Source organism: Trachypithecus francoisi, unplaced genomic scaffold, assembly GCF_009764315.1.
Source record: "Trachypithecus francoisi isolate TF-2019V2 unplaced genomic scaffold, Tfra_2.0 Lachesis_group0, whole genome shotgun sequence".
Taxonomy (NCBI): domain Eukaryota; kingdom Metazoa; phylum Chordata; class Mammalia; order Primates; family Cercopithecidae; genus Trachypithecus; species Trachypithecus francoisi.
Window position 1 is genome coordinate 57,904,893 of NW_022681453.1, and position 17,376 is coordinate 57,922,268.

A 17,376-nucleotide genomic window follows, 5' to 3' on the forward strand; every position below is an offset into this window, starting at 1 on the left:
CCCCCATTTTAAAAGGACACCCATGGGAATGTCCTTTTCTCCCCAGGGCAGCTGGCAGTAGGCAGTGGGTGGAGCCTGGAAACTGGTGATTTGCTGAGCAGACCCTGGGCACAGCTCCTCTTGAATCATGCCATAGCGGTCTTTCCTAGGCACTAGACCTAGTCAACATTTTTATCCCATTTTAAGCCAATGCAGAGATGGACAGGAGAGCTAACAGAATGGTTGATCAAACTGACATTAAAAAGATCTTGATGAGTGAGACTGCCCAGCTAGGATGGATCTCAAAGAAAATGTGCAGAAATGAACATGCAGTTTTGTATTTGGGGTGAGAAATGAACAGCAGTCACTCACAGGACAGAGAAAATGGAGCACCTACTGTGCATGAGGTGCTCCCAGACCCGGCAATCAGAAGATAAACAAAGCAAAGCCTATCTTCAAGGGCTCAGAGCAATTGGGGCCACACAAGGTAGAAAGGAGCTGGCCTGCCTGGGGACTATGCACTTGCACTTCTTCACGTGTTCCATGAGGACCTACTGTGTGCCAGGCCCCAGGACAGATGCTGGAGGTATGGGGAGAAGAGGATCAGCAGATCTGGGCCCCATGGAGCCTCATAATGGCAGAGAAGATAATGTCCGATGGGTTCTTGCAAAAGTAAACAAAGTCACTTCCAAAAGTGGTAAGTGCTTTAAAGACAACCGTGCAGGGTGCCCTGTCAGGGAAGGGTGGAGGATGCTGTCTTGGGCAGGATGGTCCAGGAAGACTTCCTGGAGGAGGTGGCCTTTGAGTGGAGACCTGCATATGCAGGAGAGGACAGGTTGCCCACCATCACTCAGCTGCTTCTCCCAAGTACCCTCTGTGCCATCTCCTGCTGCAGAGAAGAGCTGGGGCGGGGGCTGCTCTGGTACTTGTGGTGTCCCTAGATCCACTGAGCATCTCCACGGGGACTGTATCCTCCATGTCCCAGGCACTGGATCAGAGGCCCCTGATCCCTCACAGAGCTGCCTTCTGGTCAGAGAGGCAGACAATAATAACAACACAGCTACGATGTATGGGCACTTCCTGTGTGCCAGGCACTGTTCTGAGCGCAGTAAGTAACCTCATCCTCCCACCACCTGTGAGAGTGGTGCCATTATCACTCCCGTTTGGTCAAGGCCCACTGTTGGTAAATGACCAAGCAGGAAGCGTCAGGGCTGAACCGCTACACATCGCTGCACAGATGAGCAAGTTAGAGAATACATCCTGGAGTAACAAAGTGACATAAAGAAAAATGCTACACAGTGAGAGTGGACAAGGACAGGCGGTGTACACTAGAGAGGGGGTAATGAAGGCTTCTCCGAGGCCTGACAGGTGAGCAGAGGATAGAAAGACAGAGGGAGCGAGCCAAGCTGGCAAAGAGCATCCAAGCAGAGGGAACAGGGAGGGAAAGGCCCTGAGGTGGGAGGGACTTTGGCATAGGTCCATAAAGGAGCAGGGAATGGGTGTGCATTTTATTCTCAGAACAACAGGAAACCGCGGGAGGGTTTTACACAGCAGGATGCCACACTCAGAGCAACACGGAGAAGATGTCATGCTGGATGGCTGCATGGGTTGCAGGATGAAAGGGAGGAGGTGGGGTGCATTTGGAGGTTGATGTCATTATCCAGGCGACAAGTACCTGAAGATGGCGGTTTGAATGGGGAGGTGGTGGTGAAGGTGGTGAAAACTGGACAGATTGGGGGATATAGTTTGGAGGTAGAGTCAAACGGTCAGCTTACACCGGTAATCACCAAGAAAATGGAGAGCGTGGGTCCCGGGTTCCTCAAGCTTGTGTGCATATGACACGTCACACAGGCCTCCTGGAAGTGGGGAGGGGATGTCACCAATGGACAACAATGTGCCAGGCTCTTACACCCCGTATCATGTAACGCCGCTACCACCCAGCAAGGTGGGTGCTTGGCTCCCCCACTCTGCAGACTGTCAGAAAGGTGAAGTACTCATTTAAAGTCATGTGCAAGGTAAGGGTGGGGCTGGGATGCAAACCCGGCCATGTGACTCCGATTTCAGTACTCACTTGGCAGCCCCACACCTGCAACAAGACAAGGGGTTCTCAAATACATGGCAGACTTGAGAATCTCACCTGTGGCAGGATCGCACAAACAGAAGAATCCCTCCAGCGAGGGGGGACTCACGACCGATTTCAGCTCTGCCACGAAACAGCCACATGATCGTGGACACCCTCTGCCTGACTCATAGCCTGTCTCCCAGGAACAAGATGGAGGTGGACACACTTTCTTTCAGGGGTGCCAAGGACCCAATGAAGTGACGGATGAGAAAGGGCTGTCTTGGCTCCTGGTCCACACTGATCCTCAGTGAAAAGATACAAGATGGAGTGAAGCTCCCCACAGCCCACTCATCCTGAGGAACCCACTCACCCCGAGGAACCCACTCACCCCGAGGCATTGCCTGGTCTAACCCTGGTTTCCCTGCACTGTGACTACAAACACACTGGCCAAATCCAATGGGAGAACCCACAACCCAACAGAAAAATGGGGACAAAGCATGAAGAGGTAACTCATGGGAGAGCGAACATGCACAGCCAGTACATACAGGAAGAGATTTCAACCTCATCACTTCTCAGGGAAGTGCAGATCAGGATGCTGTTGAGATTGTCTTTCTCACCCACTCACTGGGCAGACATGCAGCTGGCCAGTCCCAGCGTTGGAGCTGTGCCGCCAGCGGGGGAGGAGCTTGGCACAATAGCAATTCAATCCAACCAAAATGAAGTCATTTACTTTGGGGGAAGATCTCCATATGATACATTAAACATAAATAAGCAAGGGAATGGGATACTCAAGATTCAAGATAGGGAAAATGTAGCCAGGGAGGGAGAGGTAGGGGAGACACGAGGGAGGCTCACAGAGGTGGATGACAAGTTGTGTTGGGGGTGAATTCAAGGGAGGTCACAGTATTATTTAAGAAAAGCAAATGGCTGGGTGCAGTGGCTCACACCTGTAATCCCATTGCTTTGGGAGGCCAAGGCAGGATTGCTTGAAGCTGGGAATTTGAGACCAACCTGGGCAACACAGTGAGACCCCTGTCTCTACAAAACAACAGAAAAGAATTAGCCAGGTGAGGTGGCGTGTGCCTGTAATTCCAGTGGAAGGATTGCTTGAGCCCAGGAGATGGAGGCTGCAGTGAGCTATATTTGCACCACTGCACTACAGCCTGGGTGACAGAGTGAGACCCTGACAGAAAAGGAAAGGAAGGAAGGAAGGAAGGCAGGCAGGAAGGAAGGAAGAAAGAAAGAGATAAAGAGGGAGAGAGAAAGTGAGAGACAGAACGTGAGAGAGAGAGAAAGGGAGAGAGAGAGAAAGTGAGAGAGAAAGAGAGAAAGAGAAAGAGGGAAAGAGAGAGAGGGGAGGAGGAAGGAAGGAAGGAAGGAAGGAAGGAAGGAAGGCAGGCAGGCAGAGAGAGAATGGAAGGAATAAAGCAAGGAAGGAAGGGAGAAAGAAGAGAGAAAGAAAGAGGAAGAAAAGAAAGAAAGAGGAAGAAAGAAAAGAAAGAGAGAGAGAAAGAAAGAGAGAGAGGAAGAGGGAAACAGAGAGAGGGAGGGAGAGAGGAAGGAAGGAAGGAAGAAGGAAAAGAGGGAGAGAAAGGAAGGAAGGGAGAAAGAGAGAGAAAGAAAGAGAAAGAAAGGAAAGAAAGAAACAAAGGAAGAAAGAAAAGAAAGAAAGAAAGGAGAGAGGGGGAGGGAGGGAAAAAGGGAGGGAGGGAGAGAGGGAGGAAGGGAGAGAGAGAAGGAGAGAAAGAAAGAAAAAAGAAAGAAAAGAAGGAAAGAAGGAGATGAAAGAAAGGAAGGAAGGAGGGGAGAAAGAGAGAGAGAAAGAAAGAGAGAAAGAAAGGAAAGAAAGAGACAGAAAGAAAAGAAGAAAGAAAGAAAGAAAAGAAAGAAAGAAAGAGAAAGAAAAAGAGAGGGAAGGGGTGAGGAAGGGAGGAAGGGAGGAAGAGAAAGAGAGAAAGAGAAGGAGAGAAAGAAAGAAAAAAGAAAGGAAGGAAGGAAAGAAAGAAAGAAGGAAAGAAAGAAGGAAGGAAGGAAGAAAGAAAGAAAGAAAGAAAGAAAGAAAGAAAGAAAAGAGAGAGAGAGACAGAAAAGTCTAGAGGGAAGTGAAGGCCTTCTTATACCCCCCGACAAGGGTCACACTGTGCCTTGGTAGCAGTTAATCAAACTGATGTGGGGCCACACACCCCACTCAAATAATCCCTGGCATTCAAGGGTCTTGACAGCTAGCCTGCCATCTCACAGGCGACTCCCTGAGCCAACGTCTCCTGAGGCTGCAGGCCCCTGTTCACTCCCTCCACAGCTCTCACATGACCATGTCTTTGCTCTGTTGTTTCCTCTGTCTAGGATCCCACTCACTGGTAAAGTTCTCCTCACCCTCCAAGTCCCAGATGAAGGGCCATCTCCACTGTCCAGACCCCTCCCTCCATCCCGAGGTCTCACTTCTGAGAGCCCACCACACCCCCTATGCCTCTCCCTAAAGCCTGAACCATGCTGCACTCTGGTCACTCATTGCTGTGGACTGAGTCAATACCTCAGAGTGTGACTGCATTTGGAGATAGAAAATTTAAAGTATTATAATTAAGTTAAAATGAGACTGTTAGTGTGGGCCCTAGTCCTATATGACTCATGTCCTTATAAAAAAGGAGACCAGGACACAGGAGATTCCTGGGGCACATATACAAGGGGAAAGGCCATGTGAGAACCCAGGGAGCAGGTGACAAGCCCAATAGAGAGGCCTCTGAGAAAGCAGCCCTGCTGACACCTGGATGGCGGATGTCCAGCTTCTGAAACTGGACGGTACATTTCTGCTGTTTAAGCTACCTAGCTGCGGAGATTTGTTCTGGCAGCCCTAGCAGACTAGTACACTCGTGAGCAGTTCCTCTCCCCTGAGAGATGGTCTGGGTGGGGCTACCTGGCTGGGCCAGAAAAAGCACTGTTGCCCTTGGCCACTGTGATTAGTTTGGGATGGGCACACAACCAAAAGTAAAGCCCCATTAGCTGGTCCAATCTGAGTGAATCTTAGAACTTCTGCAAGTGCTGCTAGAGAAAGGCCAAGGCTCTTTCTGGGGGGACTTGAACCTGGAAGTTGTGGCACTGCAGGTGCAAAGGCCATCCTGCTGGTGCTGGGGTTGATGGATGCCAATGTTACCTCTGCTCCTGTCCATTTCAAAAGTCAGCACTATGCTCTGGCTCTCCAGTTCCTTAAGCATACATAAGTCCCCCTTTTACCAGAGGTGGCTTGAACTGGGGTTCAATTTCTAACATGCAACGGGACTTTACCTGGTACATGCCCATTGCTGCCCCTCAGCTCTATGCAGGAAACCTGAACGCTCAGAAGGGAGCCAAGCATGGGATAAAGAACTCTTCCTCGTCAATCACAGAGCTCCAGCTGGTCTCATGTCCGCTCTGAATACAAGATTACACTTCCCAGCTTCTCTTGCAGCTTGATGTGGCCATGTGACTAAGTTCTGGCCAATGATATGTAAGCAGAAGTATGGGGTGGAGCTTTGGGAAGTTTCTCTTTAAAGGCAGACAATGGGTCCTGGTGTTCAAAGTCAGGACTTGATGGCCACAGCTCCAAAGGCCAGATCCTCACCCCTGCAAGACAGCCCTTGTTAGCTGGTCATTCCCAGAAAGTGGCAATACCATGGGGGTGAGAGCACTGAGAAGGAGCCCAGTGACCCTAAATGTGATGCTTGCTTCCTGATGTCCTGGAGCAGGACACCTTTCTATATATGAGGAAACCTAAGCTCAGGGGTGTTTTAGACTGTCAGGGCTCTCATCTTGACTCATCTTCCTCTTCCCACTGCAACTACCCTAGAAGTCCAGACCAGAGTGACTCCCTCCTTCCTTAGCAGGCCTTTAGGTTGTCACCCTCCCTCCCTCCTAGCTGGCCCTTAGTTTGTCACTCTCCCTCCTTCCTGGCTGGTGGCTTTCAAAGCAGGTCTCCATGGCTATCACTGAGGCTGAGCCACCATCACCTCCTTACTGGAAGACTCAGCCAGACTCCTGACTCCCACTGCCATCCTACCATGCAGTTCATGCTTTTCCCAGCAGCCAGAGTGATGATGCTAAACCCGAAGTCGGATGCTGTCCCTCCCTTATTGTCTCCCTTCAGAAGGTCTCCATTCCCATGAAGGGAAATCCAGATCCCCTGCCCTGGCCTGAGGATGCTGCACCATCCAGCTCCTGGCTCCCTGAGCCTTCCCCTTCAGCCTTCGTCACTCTACTCCAGCCACCCCAGGCCCCTCGCTGTTCCTCAAGCCACCCCCAAGCATGTTCCACCTCAGGGCCTTTGCACCTACTGTTCCCTTTGCCTGACATGCTCTTCCCCCAGACATGCCCATAGCTCACCTCCCTCACAAATCCAGAGCCCTTCCCTGACCACACACACTGGAACAGGAGCCTCCAGCCACAATGGACACCCAATAACTTGGTGAATGCATGAATAAATAACAAGTATTAAAATGAATGAATGACCTTATACCCACTCTTTCATGAATCTTCTAAAATTCCTATAAGGTTGAATGGATTCCTATTCCTATTAGCGGGTATGGATTCAACCAGAGACATGACCCTCACTGGGAGTCCTGAATGCAAGTCAATGCATAATATATGCATATCAACATATATTATGTTGCTACTTTTGTGGGCCAAAAATCATTTCATAGTGGCAATTTCATAAGCTTAACCTATCTTCTGGCAGTCACTCCCACACTCAAAATCCTCCAATGGCTCCCGCTCAGAAATTCAAACTTGTTAAATTGACCCTACATACCTCCTGGCTCCAGCTCCTGCTTCCTTCCGGGCTCACCAGACCAACTGCCCTGCATCGCTATCCCAAGGATTTTCTTGTGCACCTCTCTTTGCTGGAATTCCCCCAGCCACCTCTGCCTGCCAAGCCCACTAGAATGCCTCTTGCCACTGGCCTCTGCTCCTCCCTGGTGTGCACTGGCAGTATTCCTCCTCAGCCTCACTTCTACAACCATGGCCAGCTGGGGGCTGCTCAACAGGAGGGGATCCTTGTCCAGGCACTGCCCTGCACTGTAGCCCGCCTGCTGCACCCCAGACCTCTGTGGGGACTATTCCAATGCCAGCCGATATACTGACTGTTCTGAGACTGAAAGTTATGCTGGAATGAACCCAGTCCTGAGAGGCCCTGCCACTCACTTTTGTTGACTTTGAGCAAGTCCCTTTTGAGCCTCAGTCTCCCCATCTATAACATCTTACATATCAGAAGTCACAAATTTAAAACAATGCTGGAGCCCATGCCTGGGTCCCAGGAATGGTGTGTGAGTGTGTGTGTGTGATATCTGAGTAGAAGAAAGCACAAAAACCACAAATGACAAGGAAGGGGAGGCTCACAAGACAGATTAGGCAACCTTAACTGGAGTCTCAGTGTTGATGCCACTCACTATGTGACCTGGGACAGTCCCATTCTCTCTCTGGGCCTCTGTTTCCACCTAAAAAGTGAGCCCTGGAATTGGGAAGAGGGAGAAGCAGGGCAGATGGTGCAAGGCAAAAGTCTACACAACAAAGATCCTAGAAAAGGCTTACCTCCGGAAAGGTCCCTGCCAACTTCACCAGTGGCCCAAAAAACTGGTTGCTGGTTTGCACCTCTGTCAATAAACTATTGGGGTGGTATGGATTCAACCAGAGACCCGGCCCTCACTGGGAGTCCTGAATGCAAGTCGATGCACCTGCAGGACCCCATGCTGAGATCCTGTCTGCAGTTCTGTAAGGTGCAAATAAGAAGGCACTCACAGAATATGATGACAAAACCAGGCCCGCTGCAGGGATGGGTAAGGCCTTCCAAAAGGCAATGGGAAGAAAGTGTTCAGTGGCAAGCATGGGAGTGAAGCCCCTGCCCTCATGAAGCTGACATTGCAAACCAGTTCAGAATGGATTCAGACAGTGTGAAGTGCTTGGCCGATGGGATGGAACTTTGAGGTGAGAGGGGACTTTCGACAAGGTTGCAAAGGTCTAGAAGACCTGGACAGGGTCAGGAGCATGGGGCTGAGGAAAGGAGCTAAGGCAGAAGAAATAGCTGGTGTCTAGCATGGTGTGTTTGGGAAAAAGAACAAGGCTGGTGAGCAAGGTGAAGAGGGAAGATGGAAGCAGAGGTCAGCAGCAGCTAGATGAGCAGTGGGGATTTCATTCTGATGCAAGAAAGCCTCCAGAGGGGTTTAAGCAGCACAGTGACATGATCTGACTTCCATGTAAAAGGATGATCCTGCCTGCTGGGTGCAGAAGAGACTGCAGGATGGCCAGGAGCAACAGGGAAATGAGATGGGGGAGCATGGGACAACCTGGGAACCCAGACGTGACAGCAGTGTGACCTAAGGAGGAGGTGGCAGGGATGCCCAAAGATATCCGAGGCTGACCTGGCTTTCAGGGAAGTTCACAGTGCAGAAGAAGCCAGCCTGTGGCAATTTCTGGTCCCCTAATGCACATGCACACAAGCCAGAAGACACACAGCATGGCCTCCTACCACTGACCAGGGCCTCCTGGAGACCAGCATTGCTCTCTCTGACCCTTTTCCACCAGACTTTTTTTATAATTGCTTCAGAAGTCAAATGTGTGGCTCAAAACTCTATGTGTACGTATGTGTCTGCATGCACCATTCCCATAAAACAGTTTCAAAGTCAAAAGCCCACAGGGATCAAGTGGATCATGTCACAGGATTGCACAGGCTGGGCAGCAGTGGGGAGTGGTGGGGACTGTGGCAGTGAATGGGTTGCCCATTCACTGCTACAACTAAAGGGAGCTGTGTTCTCAGCTTCAGGTCTTTGCAACCACGTGGGCACACATGTAAATTATGAGTAGATCTGCCAACTTTTCAAAAGAAACCAGAAATTCCTATATTTTAGGTGAAACAACAAGTTTTAAAATTTGGGCTTCAATTCAAAACACAGCATCAGCACTGTATCAGAGGTTAGCATTTGGGTCATTGGTTGCTGGTTTGCACCTCTGTCAATAAACGATTGAGGGGGTATGGATTCAACCAGAGACCTGACCCTCATTGGGAGTCCTGAATGCAAGTCAATGCACATGCAGGACCCCACACTGAAGGACATTCTAGCAAGGGCAGGCGACAGAGTTCCAGAGGGCACCTGAGGGTATTCTGGTGTCCCTATAGCCTGATGTCCCTATAACCTGTAAGACTCTGCTGGGGTGTTTGGGTGAGCACATACCCACTTTCAGCTCCTTCCCGAAGACAGTGCGCTCTCCCAGTGCAGAGCAGTTCCAGCGGCCATTGCGGAACTGAAACTGACACTCGTCCAGGCCCATTTGCGAGCCTTCTCCTATGACGATGATGGCGTCGGGCCGGCTCTGGCAGATCGCCCGCTGTCTAGGAGCTAGGCCTGGGATCTTGTTACAGATGATGCTTGCGCCCAGAGCTACCACTGAGGAGAAGCCACTGGAGGGAGAGACACAGAGAGATGGAGTATTAGGCCAGCAAGGGGGCATGGACTAGGAACCCTTCCTAGGTGTCCAGCACTGGCCACCCCACTGCCCCCAGCAGTGGTCTCCCAACTTTTTTGATTCTGCACCCCTAACTCATGTCCATTCGAATAGAAACCCTATAATTTCTACATAGGCTCTTGTATCAATGCGTATACTCAATATCAGTGAAACACACACACTTGATTTTTGTTTTAGAAACAAGAAAAGATGATGTATGTCACAAACATTACATTGAGTGAAAAAGGCAAATTGCCTTTGAGTTTGTGGTAGGATGCAATTGAGATGAAGTTCAAAAGCATGCAAAAGAAACCCTATATTGCTAGGGAATCATCTCTGGTAAAATTGTAAAGGCAAGCAAGGAAATGATGACTTAAAAGTCTCATGCAGCAGGTGCCTCTGAAGGAGTGATGGGTGTGCAGATGTTCACTTTTAAAAAATCTGTTTTTTAACGTATATGTAACATATACTCTCATGTATGTATATGTTTTATTATTGAAAAAAACCTTAAAAAGTAATTTTAAGTAGCAGTCCTGGCATTTTCTTCCTGCTGTCAATGGAGTACATGTATCCCACTCCAGGCATGACTGGCTTAGAGGATGTGTGTGACTATTATGAGGGCAATTCCTATCTTCTTCAACTATTCACTGATATGTATCAGATTCCCATCATGTGCCAGGTACCATGCTAGGGGACAGCTGTGCACCTGACAGGCAAGGCCCTGCCCTCAAGAAACTAGGGAGGGTGACAACACAGGTGTCACAAATGAATAAAACAGGCCATCTCTGACAGTGATATGTACTATGAAGAAAGTAAAGGAAGATGCTGGGATGGCAACCAGGGTGTGCAGGTGGTGAGGAAAGTGAGGGCCACTTTAGCTGAGGTGATCAGGAGGACTTCCTTGAGGAGGTGACATCAGAACAGAACAGAGATCTGAATTGCCAGGAGGCATCTGTGGGAAAATCTGGAGAAGGGTATTCTGTGCAGAGGGAACAGGAAATGCAAAGTTCTAGGAGACAAGCTCGAGATCTTCAAGGAATAGAAAGAACCCATGGAAACTGCTACAAAACCAGGGCTTGAGATGCAGGAAGATCCTGGCGAGAGGAGATGGCTGAGGGCTGGCATTTTCTCAGTGCATCAGGCAGCACCAGGAAGCACTGAAGGGTGTAAGCAGGACCTTGACATGACCTGGTGGTCCCTGCTCCATGGAGGAAAGACCTGTGGGGTGCCAGAGCAGGAGCAGAGGGACCAGGCAGGTTAGGGTTGGTGGTGGCTTGGCCTGGTGGCAGTGGTAGGGCTGCAGGTAGAGCCACTGGGCAAGTGCCTCGTCCTGGGGCTCAGCTGTGGGCAGTTGTTCTGGAGTTGTGATTTGTTAGAGCGAGGTTCTCCTGTACCAATAACTCGAGGAGGTGACGTGGACCCATGCCCCCCAAGAGCACAACTGATCACTCCTGCCATTTCCCTAGGCTCCTGCCATGTGCCAGCCTTCTCCCTGCAGCAGGCACTCTGTCCTTGCTGGCCCCTCTCCCTGGAAGTGCTCTCGCCCCTGATCTTCACAAGCTTGGCTTCTTGTCATTATTCACATGACCTCAAGAGTCACCTCCCTGATCAGCCCAGCTAAGGGAGCCTCCCTCCCCTCCCTTCCCCTAATAAATTCCTATCACAATCTCTGTTTTGTTTACTGGATATTCTTGATTACTCATGGTAATCATGTATTCATCATGTTTTCATGTATGTGTTTTTAATTTGCATGCTCACTTGATCACTTGTCTTCTTCCTGAGAGGATGAGCTCCCTGCGGGCAGGGAGGCTGTCTGCTGGTTCACTAAATGTCTACCGAATAAATGGATTGTGGCACTTCAAAGATATGGCTCCAGGTGAGTACCTATTACATGGCAGGTGCCCCCAAATATGCATCAAATGCATCAGTAAACTTGGGCAGTGTCCCTACTATGTGCCAAGGCAGTATGGTGGGTGCTGCCACAAACAGCAGCTCATGTGACCTTTCCACACAGCCCTGTGGGGCAAGAATCATCATATAAATTTCAAATATCTGAAAATTGAGGCTCACAGAGGTTGGGACCCAGAGGAAGGTTCTCAGCTAGCAGGTGTTGGAGGTGGGACAGCCTGGCTTTGCATCTGCATCTCAGCCCTAAACCAGGGTCTAACACACACTAGAATGCTGGGAATGTCTGAGGAAGAAGCAACATGAGAAGATTAAGTGGAGATGTTTTGGCATCATTTGTCAGAAGGACCCTCTGAGCACCTAGCTGACCACCAGGAAATTTCTACACCAGCAGAGAGTGGACGGATTGGCATACCGAGGCCAAAAATTCCTAGGTACAATAGACTAGCCCCTAAGGGTCTGGCCTAGGTTCCCACCTAAGCTTCCCTCACTTATTAGTTGTCCGATCTTAGGCAAGTTTCCTTCCTTCTGCACTTCAGTTTCTCCATGGCTAAATTAGGGTATTGATAACTAGTCCCCACCTAATTGGCTGCTGTGAAAACCACATTTGCTAGAACATGGAAAGTGCTTAGAAGGTGTCAGGCACATAGTGAGCGCCCATAAATGTAGTGGTGGTGTTGTAATTATCACTATTCTTATTGGATCTGATTGTGGCAATAGGCTAGTGCGAGTAACAGAACTATCCGAGTAAAATAAGAATACCACAGATGCCCCACCATCAACCAGAAGCGGGTAGAGCCCAGTCATACGTGGGGAAATGGAAAAACCTTTTAGGGATGTTGAGACTTCACCCCTCACGCCCACTATACAGATGAGTAGCCCCAGGCACAGGGAGCAGCAGGGCCTGGCCCGAAGTCACCTGCAACTCCTACCTCTCCGACCTGCACCTCTCCCCACCCCAGAGGGCAGCTTGGGGCGGAAGGCCAGCGCCCTGCAGGACTCCCTCCCTCCCTCCCTCCCTCCCGGGCAGCTGGGCCCCCGCAGGGCCAATCCGGGGAGGCCGCGGCGCTGGCGGGAGGGCGGCCCGCGGGCGGGCGGGGCGGCCAGGGGAGGTTATTTTCTGCTGTTTTCCCTTTCTCTCTCCCCCGCCACCCGGGTCCCTCCTCCCCGTTTCTAATTAAAAAGGAGATAAAGCCGCACGCGGCCCGAGCCAATCGGCCCGACCGGCTTCCTGGATGCTGGATGTGCGCGGGGCGGCGGGGCGCGGGCCAAGATGAAGATTAAAGCAGGGGAAAAAAGAAAAGCCACCCAGACGCGGGCGAATCAATAACACTTAAAACACACCGGCAGGCTGCCGGTACTGGCGCGAGCCCCGTAGCCGCCTCTCCACCGCTGGTCCGGCTGGCGGCCCCTGGTCTGCTCTGCACGCACCTGCTCGCGGCAGCAGCCCGACAACTTGTGAAATCCCCGCTCCAGAGACGTGGACTGGGGAAGTGACGGGGTAGGGGGGTAGTAGTGACAAAACACAAAGGATCCTCACACACACCCCCTCGCCGCAGCCCCTGCGGTCCACCCCTCCTCAAAAGGGGCAGTAGGGGGTTCACTGATGGGGGGTGGAGGGGCAGGGTGTGCGAGACCTACCAAACGGGCCCTTCAGCGCCAGAACCTCTATCCATGCCTAGACCCCCACCGCTGGCCCACTGCTCCTAGCTTCACACGGGTTATGTCTTAACTACAAAGGGTGACCGGCTTTGCACAAGCAGCTCCAGGACGCGTCCCGAGCTGCCCCCTCCCACCTTCCAGCCAGAGCGCCCCTGAGCCCCACCTCCACAGAAACGCTGGGTGAAGCCAGAGGGCTGCTCGGGCGCCCGGCAGCCTCTGCTGCCCAGTTCCAGGGGGCGGGGTGTCCCGCCTCTCTCTAGCGCTTGTCTCCCTCGGTGTCTCGGGCCGCCTCTTGTCCCACCTTTGTGTGTGTTTGTTGGGGGCGGGACGTGCTGTCCCCTTGGCCCGGGAAGGGGCTCTGGGAGTCTAAGGGTCCCTGGAAATCGGGTGGTGCCAAGGTTCCGAGCGGCGGTTTATGTTTTTGCCAGGGAAAGTCCTTCCCCCTGGGTACCTGTTCCCTGTTTGCACGGACCGGCCCCGCCGGCCACCTGGGGACCGCCCAGTCTCTAGGAGCGGCTGTGCCGCGCCTCCTGAGAGAGTTCCTCTCGGGCTCCCCGAGAGCGGCTGTGGTCCTGGCTTGATGTTCCTGCTAGACCTGCTGTCCCTATGCCCGGGTTCGAAGAGTACCCGGGATGGGCTGAACCTTTGCAGCAGCTAGCCCTCCCCCAGAGTCCCTCAGGCTGGAGCGTCCCTACCGGCTGTCTCTGGTCCTGGGGGATTCCAGACTCAGACGTCCTCAGGATGGCCAGTCCCCCTGCCTATATCTCCTGGGGCGTCCGCCTGCGGGGGGCCTTTGTGCTTCCACCGCTCCCACACCGCACCCACCCGGCCTCTCAGAGAAGCTGTGGAAGTTGGTGGCCGGCAGAGGCTCGCCGGCTGCACACCTCCCTCCCCGGGCCGTGCCAACTTTGCCAAGACACGCGCGGAAAGGGCGCAGGCAGCCCTTACCCGATCCGGAGGTAGACCATGCCCAGGCTGAGAAAGAGGTGGCCCAGGCAGCGCCGCGCTTTCCGGTTCATAGTCCCGGTTGGCCGCCGGGGCCGCGGGCTGGGCTGTGCTGATCCCGCGGGCCGGCCCCGGCGGGGCAATCAACATAGCCCGCCCGGGAGGCGCGGGCCGAGGCGTCCCCGGGGCCGTCTGTCCGTGCGCCCGTCCGCGCGCTCGGCGCCTGAGCCTCGCCAGGAGCGCGGGAGCCACGGAGAGGGAGGAGGGAGGGAGGAGCGAGCGCGGCGTGGGGCGACGCCGGGCTGCGCGCGAGCGACCGGTGCAAGTGTGCGAGACGCGGGGAGTGCGCGGGCGCTGCTGCCTCCCGCCCCCGCCCCTCCCTCCTTTCCCCCGTCCCTCCCCCGCCCCCTCCCCCCTCCCGCCTCCCCGGAGCGCCAGCCCCGCGCTCCTGCACCCGCGGGACAGGGCCTCCTGCACCAGGCGCGCGCTCGTACCTTTCCATGCACGCTCCCGGGGGCCCCCTCCCTGCCCTGGGGTGCAGGTGGGAGGCTGGGGAGCACAGCCTGTTTGGAGGCGGCAGGAGCCCGCTCGTCCCCCACCCGTCACTAACTTGCAGGTTGCAAGGCGAGTGGGCGTTGAGAGGCTGCCCTCGGGTGAAGTGGACCATACTCGGCCGAAAGCCCTAGTGCCTTGGTCTGCTGCCCCGCTCGCTCAAGCCCGGAACAGGGAGATGGGGCTGACAGAGCACACCCCAGTTCCCCAACCCCAGCTTCAGGGGAGGGCGCCCCCTTTCGCGGAGCGACGGGCGGACTGGCTCAGCGTATTTCTTCCCTACCCCCACCTATTCGAGGGTCGTGGCGGGGGTGGCAGAAGATACTTGGGCAGCCTTCTCTGGGATCCTGCTGTTAGCCGACAGACGGAGTCAGGCTGAGGCCCAGGAGCCCGGCGCGGAACAGCAGTGGGGCGCCGGAGCCGCGGGAGTGTGAGGGGCGCAGCTGGCCGCTCAGAGCACGCTCGCGGCGACACCAGGCGGACGCGGCGGGTAGTGCACCTTGGCCTCGCTCCCGGGAACAAAACGCTTTAAGTGCCCTGGCCTATCCGAGGGGGCTGACCCCCTACTTTGGTGTACACCCCATTCAGTGAGCAGGGGGAGTCTAAGTGTCCCTGGAAATTGGGTGGTGCCAAGACTCCGTGCGGCAGTTTATGTTTTTGCCAGCGAATGTCCTTCCCCCGGGTACCTGTTCCCTGTTTGCACGGACCGGTCCCGCCTGCCACCTGGGGGATGTCCAGTCTCTAGGAGCGGCTGTGCCTGCGCCTCCTGAGAGTGTTCCTCTCCGGCTCCAGGGACTGAGCTCCCTGGGAGCGGCTGTGATCCTGGCTTGATGTTCCTGCTGGACCTGCTGTCCCTATGCCCAGGTCTGGCAAATCTGAACTCAGGTTTCAGCTGAAGACACTGAGGCTCAAGAGGGTGAAGGTGTTTGCCCAGAGTCACCAGCTAGTGAGTGGCAGAACCATATGGGAAACAAAGTATGCCCAACTGTAGTAATCTCCTGCACCCAGGCTTGCCTATCCTTCAAGATTGCCTTTCTAAATTACACACACACACACACACACACACACACGCGCGCGCGCCACCATTCAGGCATTCATTCACATTCCATATTCTGTGCCAACCACGATGGTGGGCACTGTGGACATAAGGAAAAAGAAAGGCGAGAGTCTTTCGTCTTGGGGCCAGGAAGGGGGCAGATCATAAGTGAACAAGAACAGGAGTTACAGATAGTAGACCATTAAGCAGGGTGATGGGAGAGGGAATACTGGGTGTTGGAGGCTTGATTTTAGATCTGAGGAGGTGGCATTTGAGCTGAGGCCTGAAGGACACAGCATCAGGGGTCCAGCACTGCAAGAAGGGTACCAGGATGTGCAAAAGCTCAGGGGTGGGTATAAGCTCCAGAGAGGAGATGGTGGGCTATGATAGAGAGAGAGAAGGCCTGAGCTTGAAGGGAGATGGGCTACGCAGATCCACAAGGCTGTGTGGGCATATCAAGGAGCTTGGATTTCAGTGGTGTGTTCAGCTGGGGACATTGGAAGGATGAAGAAGGGGGTGACTGATCTGATTTGTGTGTTCAAAAGCTCCCCGTGGCTGCCCTGTGGGAACACACTGCGGGAATGGAAACAGGTGAGTAAAGTGCACCGTCAAGCAGACCTGAGAGGAGATGACAGTGGGGATCCAGGTGAGACATTGGTGGTTTGGGTTAGGGTGGTGCTCTTAGAACATGACCACCAAATTATTTGACACTCCTCCCATGAAGAAGTGGGTTCTCTGTGCTCTCCCTGCGTGAATACGGGTGGGCTTGTGATGGCTTCCACCGATAAGATGTAGTAGAAGTGATGCTCAAAATTACAAGTCTTCATGATAAAAGACAACGCAGTCTTTGTTTTGTTGGCTGGAGTACCAGTGCTGGGGCCCTGAGCCACCATGGTAGAGGCCTAGAGGCCACCAGGCTGTGAGGAAGCCCAGGCATAGGCAGAGGACACCTGTGCTTGCTCCAGCCCATAGTCCCAGGTGAGTTCAGCACTGGAGTCACTTTGCCCAGGTGCCAGAAATGTGGGTAAGGGTACCCCCACCGTCGTGTCATGCTGGCTTTGTGTCTGCCAAGCTAAGGCATGGTGGACGGTGGCTGTGGAGTACCCCCAGTGTACCCTGCCCAACTTCCTGAGCCCTGTAACTTGTGAATATGATTGTTTTACACCACTAAGTTTGGAGGTGGTGCTTATTTTTTTTTTTTTTGTTGAGACGGAGTCTTGCTCTGTCGCCCAGGCTGGAGTGCAGTGGCCGGATCTCAGCTCACTGCAAGCTCCGCCTCCCGGGTTTACGCCATTCTCCTGCCTCAGCCTCCCGAGTAGCTGGGACTACAGGCGCCCGCCACCTCGCCCGGCTAGTTTTTTGTATTTTTAGTAGAGACGGGGTTTCACTGTGTTCGCCAGGATGGTCTCGATCTCCTGACCTCGTGATCCGCCCGTCTCGGCCTCCCAAAGTGCTGGGATTACAGGCTTGAGCCACCGCGCCCAGCCAGGTGCTTATTACACAGCAGTTGTAACTAGGACAATAAGGGTGGAAGTGGGGTGCAGAGAGGAGAAAAGGACCCAGGATACGGGGCCTGTGTCTTGCACAGACAGGACTTAAAAGGATTCAGGGGAGAGGGTAGAGGGGTACAGAAAAAGAAAGAGGAATGATAGGTGACCCCGATGTTGGCCGGAGCATTTGGGTGAATGGAGGTGCCTTGTAATGATCTGGAGATGGTTGGAGAAGCTAAGGGTTTGGTAAGGTAAATCACAAGGTCTGTCCTGGCCATGTT

At 53.3% G+C, this 17,376-nt stretch overlaps 1 protein-coding gene across 1 annotated transcript in view; it reads right to left on the reverse strand.

Moving 5' to 3' along the window:
* Positions 1-14,394, reverse strand: part of WNT7A (Wnt family member 7A) — a 58,923-nt gene extending 44,529 nt beyond the window's left edge. Inside the window, exons 1-2 of the mRNA XM_033210778.1 lie at positions 14,021-14,394; positions 9,235-9,461 (exon numbers count right to left, since the gene is read on the reverse strand). Coding sequence (XP_033066669.1) covers positions 9,235-9,461; positions 14,021-14,091 — 298 coding nt within the window. The 5' untranslated portion in view covers positions 14,092-14,394. The remainder of the gene's footprint in view (positions 1-9,234; positions 9,462-14,020) is intronic.
* Between the last annotated feature and the right edge of the window lie 2,982 nt (positions 14,395-17,376).